Source organism: Cupressus sempervirens, chromosome 10 (genome assembly GCF_028749045.1).
Source record: "Cupressus sempervirens isolate cs-2001-9-10 chromosome 10, ASM2874904v1, whole genome shotgun sequence".
Lineage (NCBI taxonomy): Eukaryota > Viridiplantae > Streptophyta > Pinopsida > Cupressales > Cupressaceae > Cupressus > Cupressus sempervirens.
Window position 1 is genome coordinate 605629618 of NC_143127.1, and position 27584 is coordinate 605657201.

General features: G+C 36.8%; 1 protein-coding gene across 2 annotated transcripts in view; it reads right to left on the minus strand.

Moving 5' to 3' along the window:
* LOC149535315 (glycoside hydrolase family 2 protein) overlaps positions 1-27584 on the minus strand; it is a 294481-nt gene that overhangs the window by 179911 nt on the left and 86986 nt on the right. For both annotated transcript variants that reach the window (XM_089806686.1, XM_089806687.1), the window contains one exon: positions 14950-15028. In XM_089806686.1, coding sequence (XP_089662812.1) covers positions 14950-15028 — 79 coding nt within the window. The remainder of the gene's footprint in view (positions 1-14949; positions 15029-27584) is intronic.

A 27584-nucleotide genomic window follows, 5' to 3' on the forward strand; every position in this document is an offset into this window, starting at 1 on the left:
ATGGCAACTGGTTATGGGTATCTATGACAAAAAACAAGTAGATAACCATGAGCTATATAGTCAAGTAAAAAAAAAAGTTCAAAATCATTATTCTAAAGGCTATTAGTCTTAATGATTGCATGAGGACATGCAATATAACAAGTTGAGGGGAATGATGGTAGCCACTTTTGTTCCATTTTATGTTATATTCCATATATCTTTATATCTATTTGCATATCTCATTTCCTACTATTTTACACCTTTGATGCTAATTATGTTTGAAATACGTAAGAAGTATTTAAGATAGTTTTATGATAAAATTATGAGAAATAATTATTATATTGTTTTTACTAATGAGTATTTGGAACATAAATTATTGCATCCTTGGCTACTACTTTGGGATTTATATCTTATGCTAAGTTGGTTCTCATTTAATTTTAATATTGTTGTAGTAGATATATATTTTACCGGTTGGATTCCTCTTCTTATATTACAAATAATGTCTTATATTGATAAAGAGAAGAGGTATAATTCATGCCAAAATCATTTTGTTCTCAAAATATCATTTCATTCAAGCTGTCCACTACATGTTTATCTACTAAAATCTACAAGTAAAAGGTGCCACGTAATTATCTTGCTGGAAAACACTTAATCTCCAAAAGTTGGAGGATTATGTGTATTAGTCAAGGAGGATTTCAGATTTGTACTCGATCCAATTCAGGCTATAACACGTTTAAGAATTATTGGTCATGGATCAAACAAATAAATTCTTAACTGATTTGTTCACCTTCACCACATGTTGCAAACTGCAACATTATTATTTTGGGATTTCTGTTCGTGTATCAAATCTATATAAACAACCATATGTAATACATTTGATATATGGAAAAACTTGGTGATTTCCAACGAAGTTGTTGTTTTGAATTGATTTAAGAATTCTGCAATTTTTATCTCTGTCGTCTGATTGAGAGGAATGGTGCCCACTCTCCAGCAGCCAATAGACTCTAAATATTTTGTAATCTATATTTGTTGTTTTAATCTTAGTCTATTATGTTCTATATTTTTACATTTGCACATTTGGTATTTGTTAATAATTTGTGTGAGATGGTTAAGTTTTATAATATTACATTTCTATGTTTGTTGAGTGTTAATTATTAGTTTTTATTTTCATGTTGCTGATATGGTTTTCTGTTTCAGATTCTGTCTTAATTTATGTATTGTAGTTCCTGCCACACTTTAATCACAGAAATAAAACAAGTTAAACCAATTGTGCATTAAGGAATTATTTTACCAGATTAGCCCTTCATACCTTATGCACATTTATGGTCGTAGATTAGTTTGATTTGGATTTTTGAGTTTTATTTTCTGAATTATTAGATTTATTAAAACTGTTATTGCCAGAAAATGATAATTCCTGTCGCCAAGAAGTGACATTTCCTGTCGCCTGAATTGCTTTATTGTGTGTTCTAGATGCATTCATAATCACTCAACTCACAACCTGCACCCCTTGATGGTATATTACCAGGACACCTTTCACAAGCTTATGCTCCCATATTCACCTGAATAGACCAGGCTAAAAATCATTCTAAGTATTAAATCTTTCTAATTATTTGCCCCGGTATTGGCCTATCAGTCTACATCTATGCAGGACGCTATCCTTGAGTTGTTTCATGGTAGCATTAAAGAATTGGGTACTAATGATGCAATGTATGATGCACATTCATGTCATGATGAGTCTGATTTTCTAAATCAGACCTTAGAAAATGAGTTTGAAGATTCAATTATTGGCATGGAGTCTCAAGATCACAAGTTAGGGGGACGAGCAGCTGAGCTATTTGTTGAGATGCATAGCAGCAGTACCTTGGATGTTGATGTCTGCATGAATGATAGCACACATAATGCTTCTGATTCAAACTCATTTCAGAGTGCAGAATGTTAATAACCAAAGTCCACACCTGACAACTGAGAGGGGGAGCTAAATCAATTGTGAATAATTTTTATGAAATTCAAACTTATTAAACTGATCACCAATCAACAATATAACAGTGCACAATAACAAGAAAGCCAACACCATAAACACAAGGATTTTTGTTCTCGAGAAAAACCATGTTAAGGGAAAAACCTCAATGGGGATGAAATCCACTAGATCATATACTAATATATAAATATCAGAGTTGCTGGAAACTCCTCTGTCCCTCCTTGGGCACACGTATCCCCATATCCAATTTGGAAACGTATCCAATACTGCCCGGATACACGTCGAATATTGTACCCATGTCTGCCTAATAAACTTGATTTTTGAACCGTACCAAATACTATTCAACATGCCACACACTAGGTATCAATCCAGCATAAACCGAACAATCAACAAATCCAATGATATGTGCACAACCAAGTCTTCTAACATCCTCAAAGGTTGCAAACCTGGAGTCCAGCTCGCAATCATGTTATAGCCAAAATACTACAGTTGCCTCTGGCATAATTCCTTATCACTGATCTATGACCAATCTTCACCAAAACTAACGAAGAGAGTAGAGAGTACTTTTAACTTTCTAAGAATCCTTGACACAATCTTGGGCAGACTGTGAAACTTCTAGCAAGTCACTCTAGACACGGATGGTCCCAAAGAGTGTAAGTCTCTAATCAAAGCATTCATTATTTCCTATCCTTTTAAATCTCCGTTTGGGGTCCTTGGTCTCCTATCCTGTCTGACTCTCATGAATTCTCTTCACTGGTTCATATACTGAACAAAGGCTAGGACTACCTTAACATTGTCTAGAAACAAATCCCAGTCAACATATGTAGCCATGCCATCAGCAGGAAAGTCTCTGGCTCCAAAATTAATGACCTCAGGCTCACCTTGATGTTCAGCAAAAACTAGCATTAAAGGATTGTCTATGGATCGAGTGGGTGCTACCCTACCTCGCGGTGATTCAACTACACTACCTCCCACACTATGATGGCTTTGGGGTCTTCTAGCCTAGTATTCATCTATTGAATAGCTTGCGTAACTTGCTGCAGAACATTAGCAACATGATTTTGACCATCTCTAAGAGCCCTCAAGGTTCCCTTGGCTTCTCTATTCCCTTCCTCGACGACATTTGGAGCTCTTTCAGCCATTGAGTGTACTCCAATAATCTTTGAAATTGTCTTGGCCTCGGGAATTTGTGGGGTTCTCCAAATTGCATGTGCTTCTTTGTTGTACTAGTGCATCAAAATGACAATCCACAAGGCAGAAGGTTCGCTACTCTGATACCACTGTAATGTCCCTAGTGTTTGCCTTCTAATAATCCTGTGAATAATTATCTGTGTTTGGGTCTACTTCACGGCTATAAAGAACTAAATATTGTGGTGCAATACAAAGTATTGCCAGAATTGTGCTAAAATCCACTTTTATGCATATATCAGAGACCTGTAAATAAAGACAAGCAAATAAGTCTCCTAATATGCAGAACCAATCAAAGCATGCTAGTAGTCATACAATGCTTAAAATTTTATTCAATCTCTTCAAATTACCAAACAATAGCAAATTGTTACAATACAAACTTCAACACAAACAATACTGACTACAATGAATAATAATCTCGTTATGCGATAGAACCTGGTCTTACATTCAGTTGTCAACTCATCAAACAACTTGGCATGGCTATGAACAAGCTATGCTGGTAGAAGTCGCCTCTAATAAGTATACCACTTCCTCGATATTCTCACTACGAATGCTTAACACTGCTAGTTTGGTCTTATGGAAGTCACAAGTTCTAGATCATGGTGGGACACTATGATGTCTATGAAGCCAACTCCAACTCCACAATGAAACTGGTCTCCAAATCATTTTGTTAATGACTTCTATCAATGAAGATTAAATTATCTTGCCCCTCAACACCAAGCTTCTCATCCTTCATGAAGCCTTCAGCACTCACTAGTTTATACGCTACCAGTCCAGAATCTCCACCCTACATTTCCCTTCTATCGATGATGACTACTCAAATGTAACTCGTTATTACTTTGCCTGGAACAATCCATTTTGCATATCCTGCAAACATAATCACAATGCACACTATACTATCAAAACCATGCAATCGAGTTCTCCAATGCACAAAAGGAAGGATTAACATCCTTTAGAAAAAAATCACAAAGCTTTAGTTTGTACCTTGGAAGAAAATTCAATAATTGATGACTCCACTTCTCATCTCTCTCAAGCCATAAGGCAGAGGACGTCAAAACGTGGGCATTACAAATCCTCATCCATACAGGCAACTGTTTCATAAGAACATCACAAATGAAGAGTAGAAAGTGAGAGTGAAAGATGTGAGTAACTGCTCAGCTATGTAGATAACTCCCCAAACACTTGGCAATTGTTAAACAGGAGGTGTTGACTTTGATATGAACCAAGTGGCCCACTTGAGCTTGTAAAGAAGACAAAACTAGCAAGCTCAATGTCCCTTGCATAATCACATTAGCCTATTGGGATGATCAGAATAGGCTGTGTTAGATGAGGTGGCTAGAATGGGATGGAGGATATGACACAATAGCAGTCTATACAATAAACAAGTAATTTCAATTTGTTTTACGTCAATAGAAAATTGCAGGACAACTCAGAAGCAAACCCTCATACCTCAACAAGGGCACAAAAATCAACAAACTCAAAAACCCTTCACAAGCAACAAAAGCAAATAATCAATCGGATACTTTTCCATCAAAATGAGCTCATATTTATAACCCCCTTTAGCCTTTGTCTCTCATGAGCTAGCCTCACTCTGGAATGCTCCCACTTCTGAGTTAGGAACCTATCAAAATTCAAATGCTATGTTATTGTCTGCAGTAGAGCATCCCAATCCGCAAAGTGTGCCACCACATCATCAACAAAACGAGCGGCCTCAGGCTCAACGCTGACTGCATCCACCTAGGATCTCAAAAACCTGGGCCTGTGCAACCTATCATATGTGTCAGCCTGTCTATCAATTTTGTCAACTAACCTACCTTGATCCTCAACTCAAACCCAGTATCTATCACCATCTCAAGATCTATCATTCGAGATCTATGAGAACCAACAGAAGCATCTCAATCCATCTCCTTACTCTGTCCCCAAGGGATGTTATCTAATGCAAAGCGTCAAAAAGTTGTTGCAGCACACCTGCCATTTGTTTTGTCCTACAATCAAGTCCCGGGATGTAGCTTGTGTTGGTTCCCAAAACCACAGATTGGAAATCAAGGAGCCTGCCACTTCTCTGATAGGATTCTGCAATCAGTTCTGGCCAACAAATGGAAATACTTCTTGATTCCCCTACACTTTAGGCTCCACTACATGCAGGCGGGTAAACCTTCACCTCAAATGCTAACTTCCCAGTTTAAGGATTTTCTATAGCGAATTTAAGCTTTGTGAGTTCTCCGACAGGCAAAATCCTCGAACTCGACCAAAGTGATGTTGAATGCTGAGTATTTGAAATAATTGAATGTTGTGTAAGGTTTGTTAATAATGGATTTGAGGTTTGTAAGAAGGATGTCATAGATTTGTTGACTTCAAATATAAATCCTGTAGACCAGTGCTTTAACTTATTTGGGCAACAAAATCAATTACAATGAAGATTATAATGTACAACTTTATAATGTTCTATGCATAGAAATGATAAACAATTTAATGATCAAGACGCGACGGATCAAATATATATATGCAATTCCAAACTAGTCAAGATTGCGCTTTAACTCCTAAGGTTAGGGAGACAGACTAGACACAAATTCGGAAACAATTAAATATTTCACAATATCTGCAATGATCAAATTTGAAATGCCATAGATGACCACGTCCACTTATCCAACATAAACTATTCACAAAAATTTTTAAAATAATTATAAAGGACGAATCAACTAAAATTTAACTCTTCATGCCTTCAAAAATAAACAAGGGCCATTTTATTTTATTATTAAAATAAAATAAATGAATTACATTATAAAGTCATATTTAATTCTCCTTATTCCTCCTTACAAATAAAATATATAAAATGTTCTCCTTTCTTTGTAGAATGTTTTTGAATGTCTCCTTTCTCAAATAAAATAGGCCATATTTACATCCTATCTGTTTGAGGACATGACTTTTCATGTTAAAGGCTTGTGTACCTTCAAATATAAATCACACTTCTTCAAAAGTTAATAATCTTCTTTAACTTTAACTTATGACTTATCAAATAAAAGTCATACTTCCTCAAAATAATAATTGCTCCTTTTAATATCTAATTTGTAAATGTCATTTAACCTTAATTCAAGCTCTCTATTGTCTACAATTGCATGGTCTTCTGCAACACACAATACCCTCATGCTCGTCGATTCTCTAGTGATGGTGATGTCTTCCTCCCATGACTTCCAACTCATGTTGGTCTTCTTTTAATCTCCAGGTTATTGTAACAATCTATAGATGGTAGAGACATGATTGTGGGCATGATTTGACCTCCTGTAACTTCGTTTTGGAATTCCTAGGAAGACTTATCAAATAAAAGTCATACTTCCTCAAAATAATAATCGCTCCTTTTTATATCTAATTTGAAAATGTCATTTAACCTTAATTCAAGCTCTCTATTGTCTACAATTGCATGGTCTTCTGCAACACATGATACCCACATGCTCGTCGATTCTCTAGTGATGGTGACATCTTCCTCCCATGATTTCCAACTCATGGTGGTCTTCTTTTAATCTCCAGGTTATCGCAGCAATCTATAGACGGCAGAGACATGATCGTGGGCATGATTTGACCTCCTGTAACTTCGTTTTGGAATTCCTAGGCACAATATTCTTCCAATTGCTATATACTCCTGATCTCACATCATCGCAACATATCCTTCAACCATGTGACGTGGATTCCAGTAACTCCTTTGTATTGTAAAAAATAGGTCAATTGATCATTGTTGTAGATGAGAAAATGCCCCTCTTGCATATCGTAAACATCCAGTCCTTGCATCTATCATTTCATCTATTGATAGTTATAGAGGTATCATTGGCTGATATTGGGGTTTACCACTAGTGCTATGTGGCCATTGTCTTGTCATAATCTGAGAAAATGATAACAAGAATCCTCACTTCTATATCTCCCTGAAAGAAAATTCGTATGAAAGAAAATTCGTATGAGAACTTATCTACTTATGTCGGTTTACTGTCATCAATTGCCATCATATTCTTGAAGACATCTTTTATAATACTACAGTTCCACCCTCCAGAATTGCATTTGAAAAACCAAGCCTACTCAAATTTCAAGGGAAAAGTTCCAAAGACCACTACTTGGATAGCTACTATGTTGCTTGCATATATCCATGCTACAGCTATCTATAATAACTATAGCTTTGTATTTATATTTTCATTGTTTTCTATCAATTGTTCATCAGATACAAACTTCAAGCTTTATTGTATGACTTTCTCGCTACTGTAACCAGTATCTTTAGTTTTGAATGCTTGTAGTTGAAATACTTGATAAAGGATATGTAAGAAAAGATTCCTGAAAGAATATTGGACAGAAACAACAAGTCCATATTTGTTGAGTAAACAATATATACAAGTATTTCTGATATTTTTGGTATTTTGTCACTAATACCATCTCTATCCTAGCAAGCCTTGTGTGTGAACATAAATCTTTGAATCCCTTCCTCTAGTATTGGCTAAGCGGGCTCATGTTTCTAATAACATCTCCTTTTCATCTTCATCCATATCAACAGGATCAAGCACATGCTACATCCAAAAATTTCTCATAACGATCCAGGCATTGAGATGGACTTCAACCAACAATTGGTGCAATTGTCCTCCGCTATGTTGGCATAAGCTTTGCAAGATGAAGTAGCTTCTCATTGTCCCCTCTTGTCCATTCAATCTATAGTATAAATATTGCAAATAGAATTAAATACCTCTGCTAAGTCCATCTCAATTAGAATAAAGTCATTTTCCTATAGCTGGATGGCAGTGTTAATGCTCAAAAATATGATGTTATACTGTTCTTCTCAAATCCGTAGCCTTTAGTTTACAATTGTGCCTTTACCCAATTTGAAACTAGAAGTTCTTTCACAACAATTACTGCCACTTTGATCTTAAATCTGATATACGGTGTATATTGTCACAAGGATGTATACTCAAATCATCGTTCTTTATTAAAAAATTAGAAATGGTGCTCAAATGGAGTCCCTAATTTTTGCCAAAAAATAGGGTCCAATCAGTGGCTCTTTCTGGGGACGTATGCTCCCTGTGAGCATAGCAAGATCTCAATTTCCTCTGAAGAAACAGACAGAGCAATCATGCTTATCATGATGCAAGGTGAAATTGGGTGGCCCCAGGCCCCCCAAAAAGTGAAACTTAATTCTTCCCTCTATCAAACACCCGATTCTAATTGTGTCACACTTTGAATCTCCCAATCGTGATATCATATTGTTCCTTAGTAGAATCTGATCCATTAGCAAATGTTAGAAAACAACTATCATTTGACACATGCCTTTGTTTCATCTCCTCGGTTTGTTGCCCACATTCCAAATCTGCATTAGGTGCATCATCTTTATAGACAATACATATTGGCCTTGCTTCATCAACGTGGTTTTTGTTAGATGGAAGATTGCTATGCACTTGACTCATACCAGTATCTAGATCAATCTCCTTTGCTTGACTATGTATAGTCGTTGTCTTTCAAATAATAGAGAAAAACCTAGTATAGTCGTTGTCTTTCAGATAATAGAGAAACTCCAAACGTTGTTGCAGATTAGATGTAGCTTCTAGGTAACTTTGATGATGCAGAATAACCCACACTAGTGTGTTGTGTATTTTCCAGCAGCTCAATGTCTATAGCTGGCATGCGTTAATAGCAACCAAGGAGACGCCAAAGATGGTGAGCAAATGCAACCAACAGGCGCGTCAAATTGGAGCCAAATTAAGGGAGATGTCGCAATCTGGAGATGCCAATAATGGCAACTGAATAATGGATCATTGATGCCTCTAGAGGAATTAGTAGATAGGCCCGATAGAGTAATTTGCCACCCCCCACGCTTGCCTTCTCAAATATCATAGTCAATGCCACCGAATATTGCGATATCGTGGCATTAAAATTCAAAGAGATTAGACGCCTCTCTTGTAGGGAAAGACCAATGCCAATAGAACGGATTCGGCAATATGATCGGAGGAATAGAATAACACCTACTGTCACGGGGTCAAAATTTGCCCCTATGCGATACTGCCTCTCAACCTTAATTTGACACCAAAACTTAGTACAAACTACACCTTCCCAACATGATGCGGAATCAAATTATAACCGAGGTAACTTTAAACATGCAAGGAAACTTGAAACAAGCATAACAGGGCTATCTATGCATAAACCCAAAGATACAACAAAGCAAATAAACAAACCAAATAGAGCAACATGCATCCTTTATTCCCAGACACAATCTTTACTATAAGCTATCCCAGCATGTCATTCAGCTACCACTGATATTGCTTACACCCAAGTTAAAACTATGCCAACAAGAATAAGCTACCATGCCATAGCTCGGATCAAACCATGCTAGCTACCCAAGAAAGTATGCATATCTACTTACAAAACACAACTTATGAATTACAATGCTTAAACAACTCAACTCAACTCTGCTTCCTCTCACTCTTTCTCTCTTTGCTCTACTTGAATCAACAAGTATCGCCGAGCATATATGGACAACTCAAGCAGATCAACAAGATTTGATCCAGCTAGCAACAACTGTTCAGCCACCTTAGAGATCTGTGGCTACAAGTCCTTCACCAATGCTCGCCTAGAGTGCCCATCTAGCGCGCTACATTTCTCAACACCAACTTGAAGCTTGTGCTTCTTTGAATCAACTCAGGTCGTTTGACTCTGATCTATGCCAAACAGTCTACAAAGAAACTCACCTCGAGCCTTAAAGGATATGTCTGATCACGATCTATGTGCTCTTCATGAAGCATTGCGCCTCCATGAAAGCACACCATTGATTCAAACTCAACAAAGGTGTTTAGGAGAGGAGTGTGTTTGTTTCTGAGCCAAGTCGCATAGATAGGATACCCGATTTCAAGATTTAGCCAACACCGCTTTTAAGGCCCACTACATTCTCCCCCACTTAAAATAGGCGACATCCCCAACGCCGATGAACTCTGCCTCCCTTAGACTACACTAAGATCATTCCAACTTCTTCAAGCTTGTTGGGTCGAGCTCCCCTTGCTGAGGAACACCATAACATGCTCTTCATCTTGCCATGGGATTTCTGAACACTCCCAAGTCACCTCTCCTTGGTCTACACCATCCCAAACCACTAGGAATTCCCTATTTGGATTCTTCCCAACGCCACGTTCTCTCACTGCCAACACTTCCTGGACACATTGAGTCGAATTATCTAACACATTGGTTGGGCCTCGTTTAGGAACATTTCAAGCCAAGTCTTCAAGGTCTGCATTATGCATTCTGAGCTTCGAGACATGGAATACCGGATGTATTATAAGGTACAAGGGAAGATTTAGTTTATAGCCGACCTTCCCAACCCTTACAACTACCTCAAATGGTCCATCCCAGCAACAAACCAACAAAGAACTGATACTCTTAGGGGTCCTAAATTGTTTCGAATTCATCTTTAGAAGCAACTTCTCTCCCACTTTGAACTCGAGGTCACGTCTCTTGTGATCAGCAAATCTCTTCATCTGATCACTCACCTCAGTCAAGTGAAACCAAGCCACATCGACCTAATCATTCCACTTTTGCACCACCTCAACTGTAGTAACATCACTTCCATGGTAGTCACCCCAACACAATGTGTGGTGTCAAAGGTTGTTGCCCAGTAGCTAACTCAAATGGTGAGTGTAGACTTGATCCGCTCTTTTGTAAATTATAGTTGAACTGCGCCATTTCCAACAAGCTTTGCCGATTCTTCCGGTCTCCATCCACATAATGCCTCAAATAGTCCTCTAGCAATGCATTAAGTCGGTCCATCTGCACATCCATTTCAGGATGATAGCTCGTGCTCATTAACAACCTTGTGCCAACTAGCTTAAACAATTCAAGTGAATCAGGTATCTCTATCGTTGATTAGGCTCAAAGGAACCCCCCAATGCTTAATCACATTACTGAAGAACTACTTAACCACCAACTCAGCCAAGTATGGATACTTGCATGGCACAAATATACCATACTTGGTGAATCAATTGACCACTACCATGATACCATCATAGCCATCAATTGGGGGTAACCGAGTTATGAAATCAATTGAAACGCTTGCCCAAGGGCGAACTAGAACAAGCAACAACTGCAAAAGACCTCTAGGATACCTTAACACCAGCTTGTCTTGTTGGCAGACAAGGCATGCTCTCACATACTGTTCGATATCCAATCTCATCTTAGGCCAATAGAGACCTCTTTCCAAGAGGGCGAGCGTCCTATGCTGCCTTGGGTGACCGTTCGAGGCAGAGTCATGGCACTCATACAACATTTCTCTCCTAAGTTCCTTCCACTTCGACACATAGATCCTATTCTCTACAAAGTAGAATATACCATCGACAATATTGAATCGCCTAGTCCTCCTAGCTTGGACTTGCAGGATGATTTGGTGAACCTATGTATCATGAAATATCCCTTGACAATTCGGACCTCAACTTGCTGATTTATAGCTTAAGGAATATTGTCAAACGCTTCCAATACAAACTCTATGCTTGTTGTTTTTGAGTTTCAGACTGATTATGCTTGCTTGAAATGATATCAAAGGGAATCTAAAAGCATGTAATTGATTACTACTATATCTAAAGAAAGAACTAAATGCATATGCAATTCTCTTTTAGATTTTCAAATGCATATATATGAATCCTAAATGAAAAATGTGCACTTACAGTCAATTGGTATTTTGTCAAACACTTGGCATGCATACTATTATGTGAATCATGAAAGATATAAATATGCACATTACATCCAATATTTATAGACCTGTAACTTATCACTCCTTTAGTGAGATATTTTCTAATTCAATGCTTAACATAATATTTTAAGGCTCTTGGCTTTGCAACCCCAAAAATCTGAGTACAAATGACATTATAAATCTGATATAAAATGTGCATCTACAGCTACCTTATGACAACCACCTTTACAATACCAAATGACCAATTTAAATGATGCAAACTGAATGTAGAACCTAATATACAAATTGCCCAATGAAGGAGATGAAATTGCAATCATAACCAAACCAAGTACTGTAATGTGGGTACTGTAGCATGGGTACTGTTCATGGCACTATTCACGTCACTGTTCATGGCACTATTCACGACATTGTAGCAGCCAGCAATAAAAGTATTCGCCAATTTAAGCACAAATTAAAGGACTGAAGCATCCCTTCCAATTTGCAACCCTTTGGAGGATATTTCACCACCTCAATTTTGCTAATCTATGGGAGTTTTCGTTCCCAAAGACCAGGTAGATAATATACAAAAACCCTTGGCTCCACAAAACTCATCAAATGCAAATGACAATAATTAGATGATAAGAAAAGAACTTCCCATGTTGATTTATTCTTTCCTTGTGGGAGCTCACTTACTTTTCTCCCCAATGTGGGATAAAAGATATTCTTATATTTGCACTTTATTATAATATGATAATATGAAATTATGCCCCATCATAAAGTGCCAATCCCCAATAAAACCCTCTATCCACCATATTAGCCTACGAGGTTCACAATAATAAGCTAATCTCCGAAACTCTGATGCTTCCAAAAAATGGGGACATTACATATCAGCCTCAAGGCCTTCCTTGATTCAATCTAGCACATCCGCACTTAGTTCTACTCGGCTTCTAACTGGTTCTTCCTCCAACTCAACAACGACACCCAACTGAGCCTTCATGCTCAATGCATCAGCTACAACATTGTGTCTAGGAGGATTGTAGACCAACTCAAAATCAAATTCCATGATGAACTCCTGCCACCTTGCTTGCTTGGGTGTCAACTTGGCCTAGGTAGACCTTATATTAGCGATCTGCACCACAAATGGCATGCCTAGAAGGTAATAATTCCAAGTCCTTAGGCAGTGCAAAATGGTCATCATCTCCTTCTCATGTACAGGAGAGTTTCTTTCCCTTCTACTAAACTTGTGCGATTCAAAGCCAATCGGGTGCCCATTTTGCATCAACATGCCTCCAACTGCATAATTTGAAGTGTCATTTTGAACCTCAAAGCGCCCGCCATATCTAGGAAGGGCTAGGACTGGCTCCTTAGTCAGCCTTTGCTTCAACAAATGAAACGCCTCTTGTTGCTTTGCGCCCCAACGCCATCCTCTATCCTTTTTCAACAAATCGATTATGGGAGCAACTATCTTAGAATAACCCTGCACAAACTTCCAATAATAGTTAGCCAATCCGAGGAACTGTCGAACTTCATGAACATTACACAACGGCTTCCGGTCTTCAATCATCTGCAACTTTTCCAGCTTGGGCCTCATTATGTTGTGACCAACGACATGGCCCAAAAAACTAACTTCCTGCGCAAAGGAGCACTTCTCCTTCTTGGCATAAAGTTGGTTCTCCCTCAAGATGGAGATTACCTTGTCTAGATGCTCTTTGTGATCCTGCAAGGTCTTACTATATACCAATATATCATCCAAATATACCACAGCAAATCGATCCAAAAGATGCCTAAAGACATCGTTCATCAATGTACTAAAAGTAGCTAGAGCATTTGTTAGCCCAAACAGCATGACAAGAAACTCGAAACTTCCATTCCTTGTGGTGATCATTGTTCTCTCCTCATCTCCGTAAGCAATCTAAATTTGGTAATAGCCTTGTCGTAGATCGAGCTTGGTGAAGAATTTCGTCTCAACTAGGCAATCAAAATTGTCTGCTATCAAGGGTAGGAGGTACTTGTTCATTACCGTGAGCTTGTTGAGTGCTCAGAAGTTCACACACAAGCATAGGGTACCATCCTTTGAAACAACACAGGTGACACATATGGAGAGCGTGAAGGACATAGATAAACAGCATCGCCGAGCTTGACTAATTGCTTCTTCGACTCAGCCATTTCTAGCCTAGAGAGGAGGTAAGAGACTCTTATCGGCACTCTAGTTCTTGCAACTTGCTCGATCTCATGGTCAACATGGCGTCTTGGTGGTAGTCCATCAAGTAACCAATTTGGCATCACATCAGAGAAAGCAAAGATCACTTCTTCAACAACTTCAGGTTGGTTGAAGCAGAAGGATCCCCTTCATCCCAATCAGTCACAATCGTTGCCAAGAAGAGCTCCCTGACCTTCTTCCTTGCAATCTTTTTCAAGCTTAGCGCACTAAGGCTCAACACTATTGATACTCCTGAAATTTCAGCAGAATATTAGATTCTACAAGTCATTATATGTTCTCTTTTTGATAGGAGAGAGTTCTCTGCAAAGTTCTGGGTGCTGGAGGCAGCCAAGGGGTTCATTTCTTTCTTGTTTTATTAAAAATGTGTCTCAAAAATAAATGTTGGTTTATTGTGATACAAGCGTACAACCAATTAGTGTACTCATAAACGTGTTATAAAGTTTACACTAGTTATGGAGTGGCAGATGTGTAAGATTAGATTGAAGCAATTTGTTGGCTTTTATTGGTTTTTATTATTATGAAGGTATTTTAATGTCAAATATCATCATTTCATATGCAATTGATTCCTTTGCTTACAGTTGTTTTATACTTATGGTGTTACATGCTGCACATCCTCATTGCTGCTTAAGACAGCAAAAGATCCAATGTATATTATCAGTGTTCAGTGTCATCAAAAAAAGAAATCATTTGTGTAGCTTGCTACTGTGTACTATTCACAATAATAGCTTTTGATAGAATAGGCCATTCAAGACATCCATCATAAACATTGACTTAGCTCTCTGCCTGATTCACTCCAATTAATGGTGTTCAATGATGTAAGATTCAATAAGAATACAAAAAATTTGAATATTAAAATTGAATATCATATTTATAGATGGTTAAACATGCAATGTGAATTGTAAAACAGACCTGTACCCCACAAGTACACCATTTATCCAAGCATAGAATGCTGAATCAACCGCCTCAAAGTGCAAAAACACACGGCGACCTGCAAAATACCTAGATTAGTTCCTTTAGTAATTCACACAAAAGCAAATTCTATTCTTCAGAATCAGGCATAGCTGCTCAAGATATGACGGCCCACAAAGTATGAAAAATTACATCATTAACACTTTTCCTTGTTCTTCTTTGCTTTGTATCCCAATTTCATTAGCAAACCAGCATAACAGATTAATTTCTTGGTCTGCCTACAGCTTCACATATGCCTCTAGGCCTTTTGATCACCTAGCAAGCTCCCTAAATTAAGATGTTTTTGATACACTGTGACGAATTGGCAAGTGGTAACAACTGATTTCCCAAGAAAACTGGGACAAGAATCTCTTTCATACTGGCTGATTATGGTAACCCAGAATATCTTATTAACATGGAAGATGATGAACAGGATCTTTCTAAGGTTTTCCATGTTGTACAACAGATCACAAATTTCAGATAGACAGAAATGTTCAATGGACCTGGACAATTATTTCAGTAATAATTCATAGCAAACAGATTTGATGTCTTCAATTCAAAGAATTGGCTGATATGCATCTGTTTTTCAAATTTTAAACCAAACTAAAAAGCCTATAGAGAATAAGTTCACATATTTGTCACATGAATTGGAATAGGATTTACACAAACGTACTCACAATCTCAAGTGAACTGAAAGAATATGTGAACAAAGAAGAAATAGCCATGACAAACTAGTCATAGGAATACTACATAGTGATCTTCATGAATAATATTTCCTTGCAAGTATAAGATGATGTCTCCAGGCAAAACGTACATTTTTTTGCTCGAATGAAGAAAATCCTTGTTCCACACTGTAAGTAGCAAGCATGACTGACTAAGCCAGAACAAATAAATCTAAAATAGCAACATCAGCCATCAAGGACAAATTAAAGTCACTCAGAAAATGGCACAGTGCTAGTTTTAGCAAGCTTGAAATTAACCTCATCATCGAGAATGTCAAATTTTGTAAATGTTACATGACCCTGAGACAAAAGCATCCATGATAGGATTTTGAGCTCTGCTAGGATCTAGCAAATGTTGTGCTTGTAAATCTAGGCTTCCATTTGTTAGAAATTCATGTCCGGATCTGTGAGATCTAGATTGCAATTTTGATGTTCAACAGAATGTTGAGAGACAAGGAAAATATTAACATACCGATTCCCACAAGTTTTGACAGGTAGAAGAGCTTGCAGGATGCTATTAATGCAGTGCAAATGCAGAAGATTGGGGCTGAATAATCGGCTCAAACTAGTTGTCTGAATGCCACGCACGAACAGAACAGGATCATGAAATGTTCGATGATACTATAATTATGCTGGCTTGGGGCTTGATTTACATATTTTTGGAAGCCAAAATGTCCATAAACGATCAATGAGATATAAAAGAATTGAAAGACTTTAAAACACTATAAGATCCACATATGTCCAAGCAGATATTTAATTGTTATTTTTTCCAATAAAGACAGATGTGTAATAACCCTACTGCTTGCAGCCCAGGGATGCGAGCCTCAGGACTGTTTCTTCGACCACATATCAAGGGATGCACAGGTCGTCATAATGATTGTGATCGTGATAACTGTGGGAGCTCAATGAATCAAACTGCTAGATAAATTGCTCCCAAAGCTCCCTAACCCTAACTCTTTAGCCTACAGGAACCCAACTGAATAGTCTAACGGTTACCCCTACTAAAAACTTAGGAAGATGCAATTACAATCTACCCTTCCCAAAATTGTTTGTCCTTAAGCGATCTCAACTGCACATTCTCCCATGATTCATCCTCTACTACCTGTTCATTTTCCCATGTTTCATCCTCTACTACCTGCTCATTCTCCCATGTTTCATCCTCTACTGGCAAGTTGTTCCATTTGACCAAAATAATTGATGACCCTCCTCTGAAGAGACCACTCTCTAGTGCCCATGATGGCCTTTGGAATCAATATCAGCTTTCGTTCCTTATCTAATGATGGCAACTCAAATGAGGGAATACATTATCCCCGAGTGCTTTCTTGAGCATGGATACAAGAAACACTTGTGAACCCTACTACTAGCTGGAAACTCAAGCTCACAGGAAACCTCTCCTGACCATCAAGACACTTTGCATGGACCATAGAATTTGGGTTTAAGCTTCTAGAATAAACTTGTTGAAAACATATCAGACATGATGTGAAACATATTCAAGGCCGAAGGCATACAATAGGAAGGAAAACACACACATTAAGTAATCTTGCTCAAACATGGCATACATGGAATATACATATAAATTATGAAGCATAGACATAAATATGTGTAAGGCACGAAGCATCCATAAGACATGCAAGGTGTGAAGCAATACACATAAGGCATGAAGTATACAAGTAAGACATGTAAGGTATAAAACAATACACATAAATACACGGAAGGTATGAAGTATACATGTAAAACATATAAGGCATGCAACAATACACATAAATACACATAAGACGTTTAGTATACACATTAGGCATGAAGCATCCACATAAAACATGTAAGGCGTGAAGTAATACATTAATGCACATGAAGTACAAAGCATACATGAGAAAGGTTTTCATGGTGTAAACATGTTGAAGAAACACCATTCATGAAGCAAACACAAAAATACATAGAAGACACAATCCATACATAAAAAACAAACATATGAAACAAATACAAGGCATACATGAGAAAAGCGTGCATATAAAATACACATGGAGTAAGCATGTGTAATGTCCACTTTTTGGATTATATAAGACACCACATGAATTATGTATTTCTTTATTGAAATTTTTATTTGATTGGTTAAATACATAATAATCAATGCAAATGAATGCAGATAAAGATAAACACAATATGAATGACTGGTTTTTCAAATGCTCTTCTGCAATCAAGAATTCAATGGCTGTAATACAATGCTTTTTTCTGATATAACAATGTATATTATGCACCATAACCTGTATGGCTGTGTGTGATCTGCTTTGGGATATATGTTGGGCTCTATGGGATAACCAATTATCTCAGCCAGAGATATGTCATCTCCGATATTCAGATTTGATGTATGCAATGGTCTCTGTTATAGGAGTTACCTCTGCTATTAATCTGATCATATATGCTCTTCAATGATGTTGTCCCTGATTTCTGATTGTATTGCCTGCACCTAACGGTTGCTATCACAACTTGCTATGCTCTTATTATCAAGCAGATACCAAAATGACAATAAGTTATATAAAATAAATTCTTCTTATCTGCATTTGGAGAGCCGACACGCTAATAAAAATGTGTTGAAGAGGCACAATGGAAAGACACCAATCTTCATTATCAATAATTATTGTTTACTCATTTTAATCACTTGTGATTATTATGAGTAATCAACCATGAATAGTGAAAATAATCATGAGATACTTAAGTGTTATAGTGAATGCAAGCCTGGGAAGACTGTCGGCTGCATCGTATCATTGCTCTATCAGCCCAGGATATCGTCGACTGTATAGTAAACACTAGCCCAGAATACCATCAGCTTCATGAGTTGGAAGTGATGCCCAATTATGGAAACAATAGTAGCGATGACGCCCATTCTCATCAAATTCATAATATGCAGAGATGTCTACATGAATATGATGCTTAATGCAGAATGTCATGAATGCACCTAGAATATGGGTGCATCTACGCATGGTATGATGTTCCCTGTATGTGCTAATGTGCATGGAACATTGTATTGTGAATGAATGTTTTCATATGGTAATGATACAAATGTTTTAGTGATGATAATGTGGTGGTATGAATGCATATGATGGAATATCATACATGTATGTATATCTATGTCAACGCAAATGTGGGAAGTGTCTGTGTATCATGATGGAGATTTAGTAGATTATTGAAATAAATCTAACTATTATACAATGTGCAGGAGTATTTGAACTTTGTACAAGGTATATTTACTTCTTGCTCCTATTTACATGATTGTTGTTTTGATATAAATAACGGGGTATCATCTCCCCTTCTTGGAAAATGCTTGCCCACAAGCATTCTTATATTGTCAATGATTCCTGGATCCCAAACTTGGAGATGCCATATCTGCACATAACTTTGTTGATAAGAATGTTTATTCATTTTGATGGTGTATATCAATATGTGACATGATTCATTAATCATGTGATCCACCATCGATTTCATCAATATACAACAATAACCTCTTCCCTTTACCAAACCTAGACATTCATTATTTGATCTCTGCAGCAAGGAGAGAATCCTAATCTAAATTGTAAATTTTTGTACCTTGATTGAAGAATGCTTAGAGTCACCCATGTTAGGATTTGTCCCTTCACATACTTGATCAATTAAAGATGTACCAGGATCCCAAGCTATGTGTTTGTCTTTCCCAAATGGCTCCCTTTATTCATCTGATCTTTGTGGATAATATCTCATATTATCATCCTCTTTTCGGTGGTCACTAGGCTCCATGAAATGTTTAATTACCAAATATTGTCTTCTTGATGGTAATTTCTGCTCTTCTTTGAGATTATTTGGGTTTTCATGGTTTGTAAATGTTCTTCTGTCTGTGGTTACTAACCTTTCTATTTGTTCATCAATTTTAATCTGACGAGACTGGATACATGAAGTGACTAATTCACTTCTATTAGAAACATTACTTTCCTCATTCTCGACGCTGAATGCTAAACCTTCTTTGGGAAGTGAGAGACAATGTTGTTATCATTCTTCATATAATTTGAATTATGATTCTTTGCTTCAACTTCTATTATATTATTTCCCCCAATGACCATTGAAATGATGTGAAGTCAAAGGCTGTGCTTGAAGAGCCAATCGCTTCTACCCCTTTAGAAGTGTTGGAAATTGTTTTCTCTTCAGATACCTTTTATTCCTTGAAGATCATATTTTGATTCTCTACTTTTTGTTGTCTTTGATGAATTAAACTAGTCCATTCTAAGCAGTGTTCCACAGGGATGCTGTAAATGTAAATAGGATCTCCGATAGGAAAATAAGTATACTTTTAGTCTGAAATATAATAGTCTGAACTGAATCCAGACTCTTATATATTATTTATAATAATACTCACAGTATTCTTTATATAGATCTGAAGTATATAATATAACTCGTTCTTGATAATTACTAGCACTTTACTTAAGACCAGATCGCAGATGTGAGGGAGGATTACCAATGTGATTGATGTCCCTATCTTTCAATCGGTCATCAATATATATTATGGTGAAGGGGCTTCATGACCCCGTAGGGACATGACTCCTACGTGGCCCAAGGGCCAGGTAGAGTCAAGGCCCTACGGTGCCATGAATCAGCATTAGTTAAGAAGGCCGATAACATAACATAGCCCGATTAATATCAACACAGCCCAATACATAAAAAGACAAGTGTGTGTGCATATATATATATATATATAAAGAATTAAGATGAGTATATGATTTACAAATTGCGTAATAGTAATAATGTATCTGTATGTATGTACATATGTGTGTGTGTTTGTGATGATTACAAATTCATAAATTTATGATAATGTGTACTTCACTTCTACTGAAGCTACACTTCAACACTCCCTCTTACTAGGGGAGAAGTGAGATATCAAACATTCCTCATGGATTTTAACACGATATCACTATTAGAGATATCCAACCAAATAATAGTTTATCTGACTTTAACACTCTGAAAAAGTGACTTGTCAAATAACTACAATCATAATGTTATGAACTCTATCATAACAAGTATTATGATCTCCAGCATTCCGGATCAATTAAATTGTACTCTGATCATAATACGCTTGCTATCAATGACTTCTAGTTTATCCGGAACAACATAATCTGTCGTGATAACAGGCCTATCACTTGTAAGATCGTCACCTTACAATGATTACCTTCTACATATATATGTCTATGAAAGATCGACACCTTTCATTACATATCTAATGCAACTATTGAATTAGAAGCATAAACGCACATAAAATTGAAACTTAAGTTCAATATTCAAAATTACAATTTGATCATACCAAGTTTTCCTCTAAAATATTCCAATTTAACCTTGGCAAGAAGTTTGGTAAGAACATTCGCTATTTCATCATTTGTACTTATGTAATCTAGTTTGATAACATCTCGATCTACCATATCCCTAATATAATGATAAGGTATCTCAGTATGCTTAGATCAATTGTGGAAAACTGGATTTGCTGAAAGCTTGATACAACTTTGATTGTCACAGTGGATGATAGTTGGCTTCAATTTTATCTTGAACAGCCCAACTAGCAACTTTTGCAACCATATTGCTTCTCTGGCTCGCATGGACGAGGCTATATATTTTGCTTCAGTGAAGCTTAAGGCAACTGAAGATTTTTTTTTGCTGAACCAAGAAATCGTTGCAAATCCAAGACTTAAACAACATCCTGTGGTACTCTTATGTTCAGTAGAGATACCTACCCAGTCAGAATTTGAATAACCATGAAGATTGATTTCAACTTGTTCATATTTGGGTCCCATACCAACTGAACCTCTTAGGTATTGTAAGATGTGCTTAGCTGTCATAGGATGTATCTTCTTAGGTTCACACATGAATTGATTTAAAGTATTGATTTCTTAACAGATATCAGGACAAGTATTAACCAAGTACATTACTAATTCGATGATCTGCCTATAATAAGTAGGATCAATAGGTTCAAATTCAAATCCGTCATTCTTTAGTTTATGTAGATTAGCTTCCATAGGGGTAGTTACCGGTTTACAATCCATCATTCCAAACTTGGTTAAAATATCAACAGTGTATTTTCCTTGATTTAAGAAAATGTAGTTCTCCCTTTGCCAGACTTCTAGGCCTAGGAAGTAATGAAGAAGTCCTAGGTCTTTCATATCGAATTATGTTGTTAGTTCGTGTTTGCATTTAGCTATAAGATGTTCTTCACCTGTTATTAGCAAGTCATCAACATATAATACAAGAATAATCATATCATCTCCATTTATTTTGGAGTATATGTTAGGATCAACTTCATTCTTGGAATACCCTAATTTTGTAATATAGATGTCTATTCTTTTGTACCATGCCCTGGGTGCTTGTTTGAGGCCATATAGTGCTTTCTTTAATTTACAAACGTGAGAATTTTTGTCATAAGTGATGAATCCTTCTAGTTGCTCAATATATACTTCTTCAATTTCACCGTTTAAGAATTTTGTTTTGACATCCATTTGATGTATCTTCCACCCTTTGAATATTGCAATTGCTATAATAGTCCTAACAGATGAATACCGGGCGACTAGAGCAAACGTTTCTTCATAATCAATTACTTCCTTCTGCGAGAATCCGCGAGCTACAAATCTGGCTTAGTATTTTCAATGTTGTCGTCAGGTGTATGCTTGATTTTGTATAGCCATTTAGAAGAGACAACTGATTTATTATTTGGTCTAAGTATGACATCCCACACATCATTTTTAAGTATTGATTGATATTCTTCAATCATTGCATCTTTCCAAGATTTGCTTGATAAAGCTTCTTTGACATTTGTAGGCTCTATTTTGATGAGTTCAAAGAGTAGTGCAACATAGCATGAATGATTTCTTATTCTCTTGTTTTCTCTGACTACTTCATCAAGTTCTATATGATTTTCTTCTATCATTTTTCTAGCCCAAAGTGGTATCTTTTTATTGTTAGGATTTTCAGTATTCTCTGAAATTGGAATGAGAGGTGTAATATGTTGAGTATCATTCTCCCTCTCATTCTCTACTGAAAGATTCTCATCTAGTCCGGTAGTAGGTTCTAAGTATGATTCATCAATGTTTTTGGAAAGATTAAACACAGTGTCTTCTTCAAATTTTACATCTCTACTCATTTCAACAATTCTTTGTCCAGGGACATAGATCTTGTAACCTTTGGTTGATTCACTATATCCGATGAGTATACCCTTCTTTCCAAATGGTTCTAATTTTGTTCTCTTTTCTTTAGAAAAATGAATGTAAACAGGACACCCAAATATTCTTAAGTGACTTAAGTCTGGTTTGATGCTTGTAAATACTTCTTCAGGAGTTGTATTTTCCAATATTGAGTGAGGACACCTATTTTGAATATAAACTACAGTATTAGAAGCTTCAGTGCAAAAGGAGGTTGTGAGATTTTCACACCATCGCCCCAAAAATTTTGGGGACCCCCTTTTTTCTAATCGCCTTGGCAAATTTTTGGATTGCCCAAATTTTTTTTGAGTTTTGAAAATTCCATGCCTTGGCACCTTCAAGACAAATATGGGGAGGCTTAGCTTATTTTCACCCGGTTTTCTTAACTTGGTTTTCCAGAGCTATCAATTTTATCCCTAGGCCGAATAATTTTCTATGTTAACTTCAACTTGGCAGGATAAAGTTGTGAATTTTGTACTTAGGCGTTTTCTTTTGAAAATTTGGTCTTAACTCTGTAAATTTGGATAATTCTCAAAAGAGAAATTTTAATTAGAGTTAAGTTTTTGGAAAATCTCAAATTGTTCTTTGGTGAAAATTTTTAATTTTGTCGAAATGAGGAAAAATGCAAAAAATCGATTTTTGGTTCTAAATGCAATTTTAATTTTTTAATTTTTTAGCTTGGCAAAATCGATTTGGTAGAAAATTGCAAAAAATTGGCTTTAATTGGATTAATTGCCTTAAAAACTTTTAAGTTTTTAATGAATTTAGTAATTTAATATTGAAAAAATGACTTTTGATTAGCCAAAATACAATTTTAATGATGTATTAATTACTAAATCCTCATTAAATGGAAATATTTAACACCCTCAAGGCTATTTAATTTCGTTTTGCAATTGGAGCTAATTGGTAAATTTAAAAGTGCAATTTTCTTTTAGCAAAATTAATTTTTTTAAGCTAAGTATTTAATTGTGGGCCTTAACTTGAATTTAATTTTTGTTTTTTGTTTTCTCCTAGACCATGTAGGCCAGCTTTATGGAGAAAGAAAATTGGCTATAAAAGGAGTCTCCTCCCCATCTCATTTTCACAAATCATTTCTTCCTCTCCATGTGGGCGAATTTTGTGGAGGAGCAGATTTTTTCCAGACTTGGGCAAAATTTGTGGGATCCGAATTTTGTGGAGGCGAATTTAGTGGAAGGCAGTTTTTTGCATGCTTGGGCAATTTTTGCTTGCATTTCTTCATTTTCAGGCCTTGGCGATTTTTTTGTGGGCAGAATTCTTGCATATTTTGGTGGTTTTTTCCTCCATTTGTGGGCTGCGATTTGTGCCCTAGGTAGATTTGTGGACAGATTTCAGACTTCATGCTTGGGCGAATTTGAGACAAAGGCAAAATTTTCCATTCTTGGCATTTTATTGAGGCAGATCTGATTCTGATTTTTGAGCAATTCATGGTGAAGGTCTGATTTTTTCCTACTTAGGACTGCATTTTTATATCAGATTTTGGCAATTTTGTTGGGAGAAGAGATACATATGAAAATTTGATTTTTGCATAGAAGGCAAGTGTTGCCAAGTTTTAGGAGTGTAAATTTCTAATTTGCAAAGGGGTTTGAACTTCTTGAAAGTCATATCCTAGATTCCGAAAAGTCGTTGTAAGTTTATCGGTTAAGGTGAATTTTCATCATCTAGAGTTGCAAGGAGTGCTTAAGCTGATATATTCATCTTTCGTTCTAGGCTAAGGATTGCTCCGCTTGGTTCTTCTTGCCTTTTGTTCCACCACTCTACCATCCCGTAATAGGGTGACGAGCATGGAGGATGATAGTGCAAGTAAGAATCCCAAGCGGGCAAACACTAAGAAAGACAAAGAGGATATGATGCCCAATACTTCCTTTTTTTCGAAAATGAAGAGAATAACTGACACCAATATCTATACAGTGGACATGATACGAATGAGGGACAGACTGAAGGAAGGACAATCCCCCTTGGCAAAAAAGATTTACAAGAATGGAATTGTACACGCAGCGGCCTTTCCTCCCATATTGCCTTGTCCAGAATTGATTATGGAATGTGCATCCAGATTTGATCTAAACAATAATTCCATCATTTTTGATGGAGGGAAGAGAGTGTTGGCCAGCATTGGCGAACAAGCGATTGAAGAAACATTTAAAATTCCCCAGTACAAGGGCATGACAATTGTAATGATGGATCAAGCAACTAAGTCATTTCAAGATAACCAAGGGGCCTATTACACTCATCTAAAGCAGAATTGGATACGCAAGGGAAGGAAAGGAGTTAACAGATCATCAAGGCTTACAGTGGCACTTGATTTTGAGAATATTAGAGAAGAGGATGTCAATGAAACAAATTTTGGATCGAGGTTGGATGAGTTGGGAAAGGTTGCCATCAGGAAAAAGCATTTGGGCACCCTTTCCTCTCTCAACGCTTTTATTGGATTTGCAAAGGAATATGAGAAGGATCATGAAAAAATACTACAAGCAGCGAACAGCGTGGCAAAGACAGCGGAACTCAAGGCGAAGCACACACCTTGTCCTCCTATGGAAGAAGTTAATGAAAGGCTAGCTAAGTTCATTGCCTTAGCTAAGAAAATGAAAGAAAAGGGAAGATTTATATTAGAAGATCATTTGATGTAAGCCCAAGTGGCAATTTCCCTTTCTTCTAGAATAGGACAAGTGTCTATTTTTTATTGGCCACCATTTTGGTGCCTTCTCATTGGTTGCCACTTTTCGCACTTTTTTCATTGGTCCATTGATGAGGTGGTGGCTTCTCATTGGCCAATGGGGTGGCAACCCTAATTAGGGTTTTGAGGTTCTAATCTGGATCGTTGATCTTGTTTTAATCTCCACCGTCCGTTGTATTTCTGGCCCCTATAAAAGGCCATTTGCTCTCATTTGTAAAGGGTTAGAGAAATTGTTGCGAAAATAATACCAAAATTGCTCTCTTTTACATTGTTGCGATTGGCATGTTGATCAAGAACATTGGGTGTTATTGCATGTTTTCTACTTCCACTTAGTTAGATTTTCTTTCAAGTTGTTTTAAGTTGGTTGCATTTGAAGTTGTTTAAGTGAAGTTAAAGTAGATGGATAGTTGTATGGTAGCATTGGTAAATGTTTGATAGGGATCAATACTAGGCCACTAGCATCCTAGCGGCTGGTTGGGAAGCTTTGTGTGGTAAACTAGTCTATTATTCCTTTGAATCATTGCACTTGTGGAAGTGAGGCCGCTGGTCAGCTCTCATTAGGTTCGATCCCCGTCCATTTGCTAACCTTCCATTCATAGGAGTAGGAGTAGAATAGTAAGTAGCTAGGTAGTCGAAGCTTAGACAAGCAAGTTAGAGTAGATCAAGTGATAGAACTCATCCATTCACCTTCCACAACCATCGCTTTCCCATCAACATCATCATCGGCAGACACACCCTCCATCATCGTGACCATCAACATTATCTGCCTCCGCACATTTCACAAACCGAGCCACCATCACTTTCATTCCACCAAAGTCCAAGTCATCCTTGAATGGATAGCGTAAGGCCGCCTACGTGATTACCAGCAAATCACATCGATAAAACTGAGCGAGTATCCAACGGTGTAAAGAACATTGGCATACTCATGTCTCATGAGCATTAACTTTTCAAGAGAGGAGTTGTATGTTTGATATCCTGTATCAAATATTCAAATCCTAATATGTTATGTAAGTGATACAAACCTCGCATCAACAGAGGTATGAAGATTTTGGTCATGCATCATAGCTATGGCTGATTCAATAAGGGCCTGTTTGATTGATGTGATAGGAATAGAAATTTTGGAATACGTTTTCTATTTTCCGTTTGGTTCGTCAATTGGAATAGGGAATAAGAATGCATATTCCCATTTTGCCTCTAAAATGAGCTTATACCCATTCCAAAAAATAGTTGTTATTGGAATAGCCAGTCCTATTCCCAATATGCAATCCTATTCTTTATTCCTATGTCTACAACCAAACAGGCCCTAATGGATCTATTTTTCCGTTCTGCAACTCCATTTTGTTGAGGATTATATGGTACAAAAAACTCCCTCTTAATCCCAATAGAAACACAAAAGTCTTTGAATATTTCAAAGATGTATTCACCTCCATTCTTTGATCTTAGAGTTTTGACTTTCTGTCCAGATTGGTTTTCAACTAGAGCTTAGAATTATTTGAATTTGGACAACACTTCGATTGATTCCTTTTGTTTAAGAAAGTAAATCCAAGTTTTCCTTGAATAGTCGTCTATAAAGATCACATATTAGATACATCTATTTAGGGAAGGTACAGGCATAGGACCAGAAAGATCAGTATGAAATAGTTCAAGTACAGAATTAGATTTGTGTTCACTTTTGGGAAAGGAACCTTTTGTGTTTTTACCTAAGGCACATCCTTTGTAAATGCCTAAATGATCAGGTTTAAGACTAGGTAATCCAATTACAATTTTTCCTATAGTTGATAAGGTACCGAAATGAAGGTGACCTAGTCTTCTATGTCACATTTCATTTGTGTTTGAAGTTTCATAACTTAGAGCTAGATTTTGATGGTTACAAAATTTATATAGACTTCCATCTCTAAATCCAATGGATATAGCTTTCTTGATATTAGAATTCTTTGGCCAAGATAGTACTTTATCTTCTTGGAAGGTCATTCAATACCC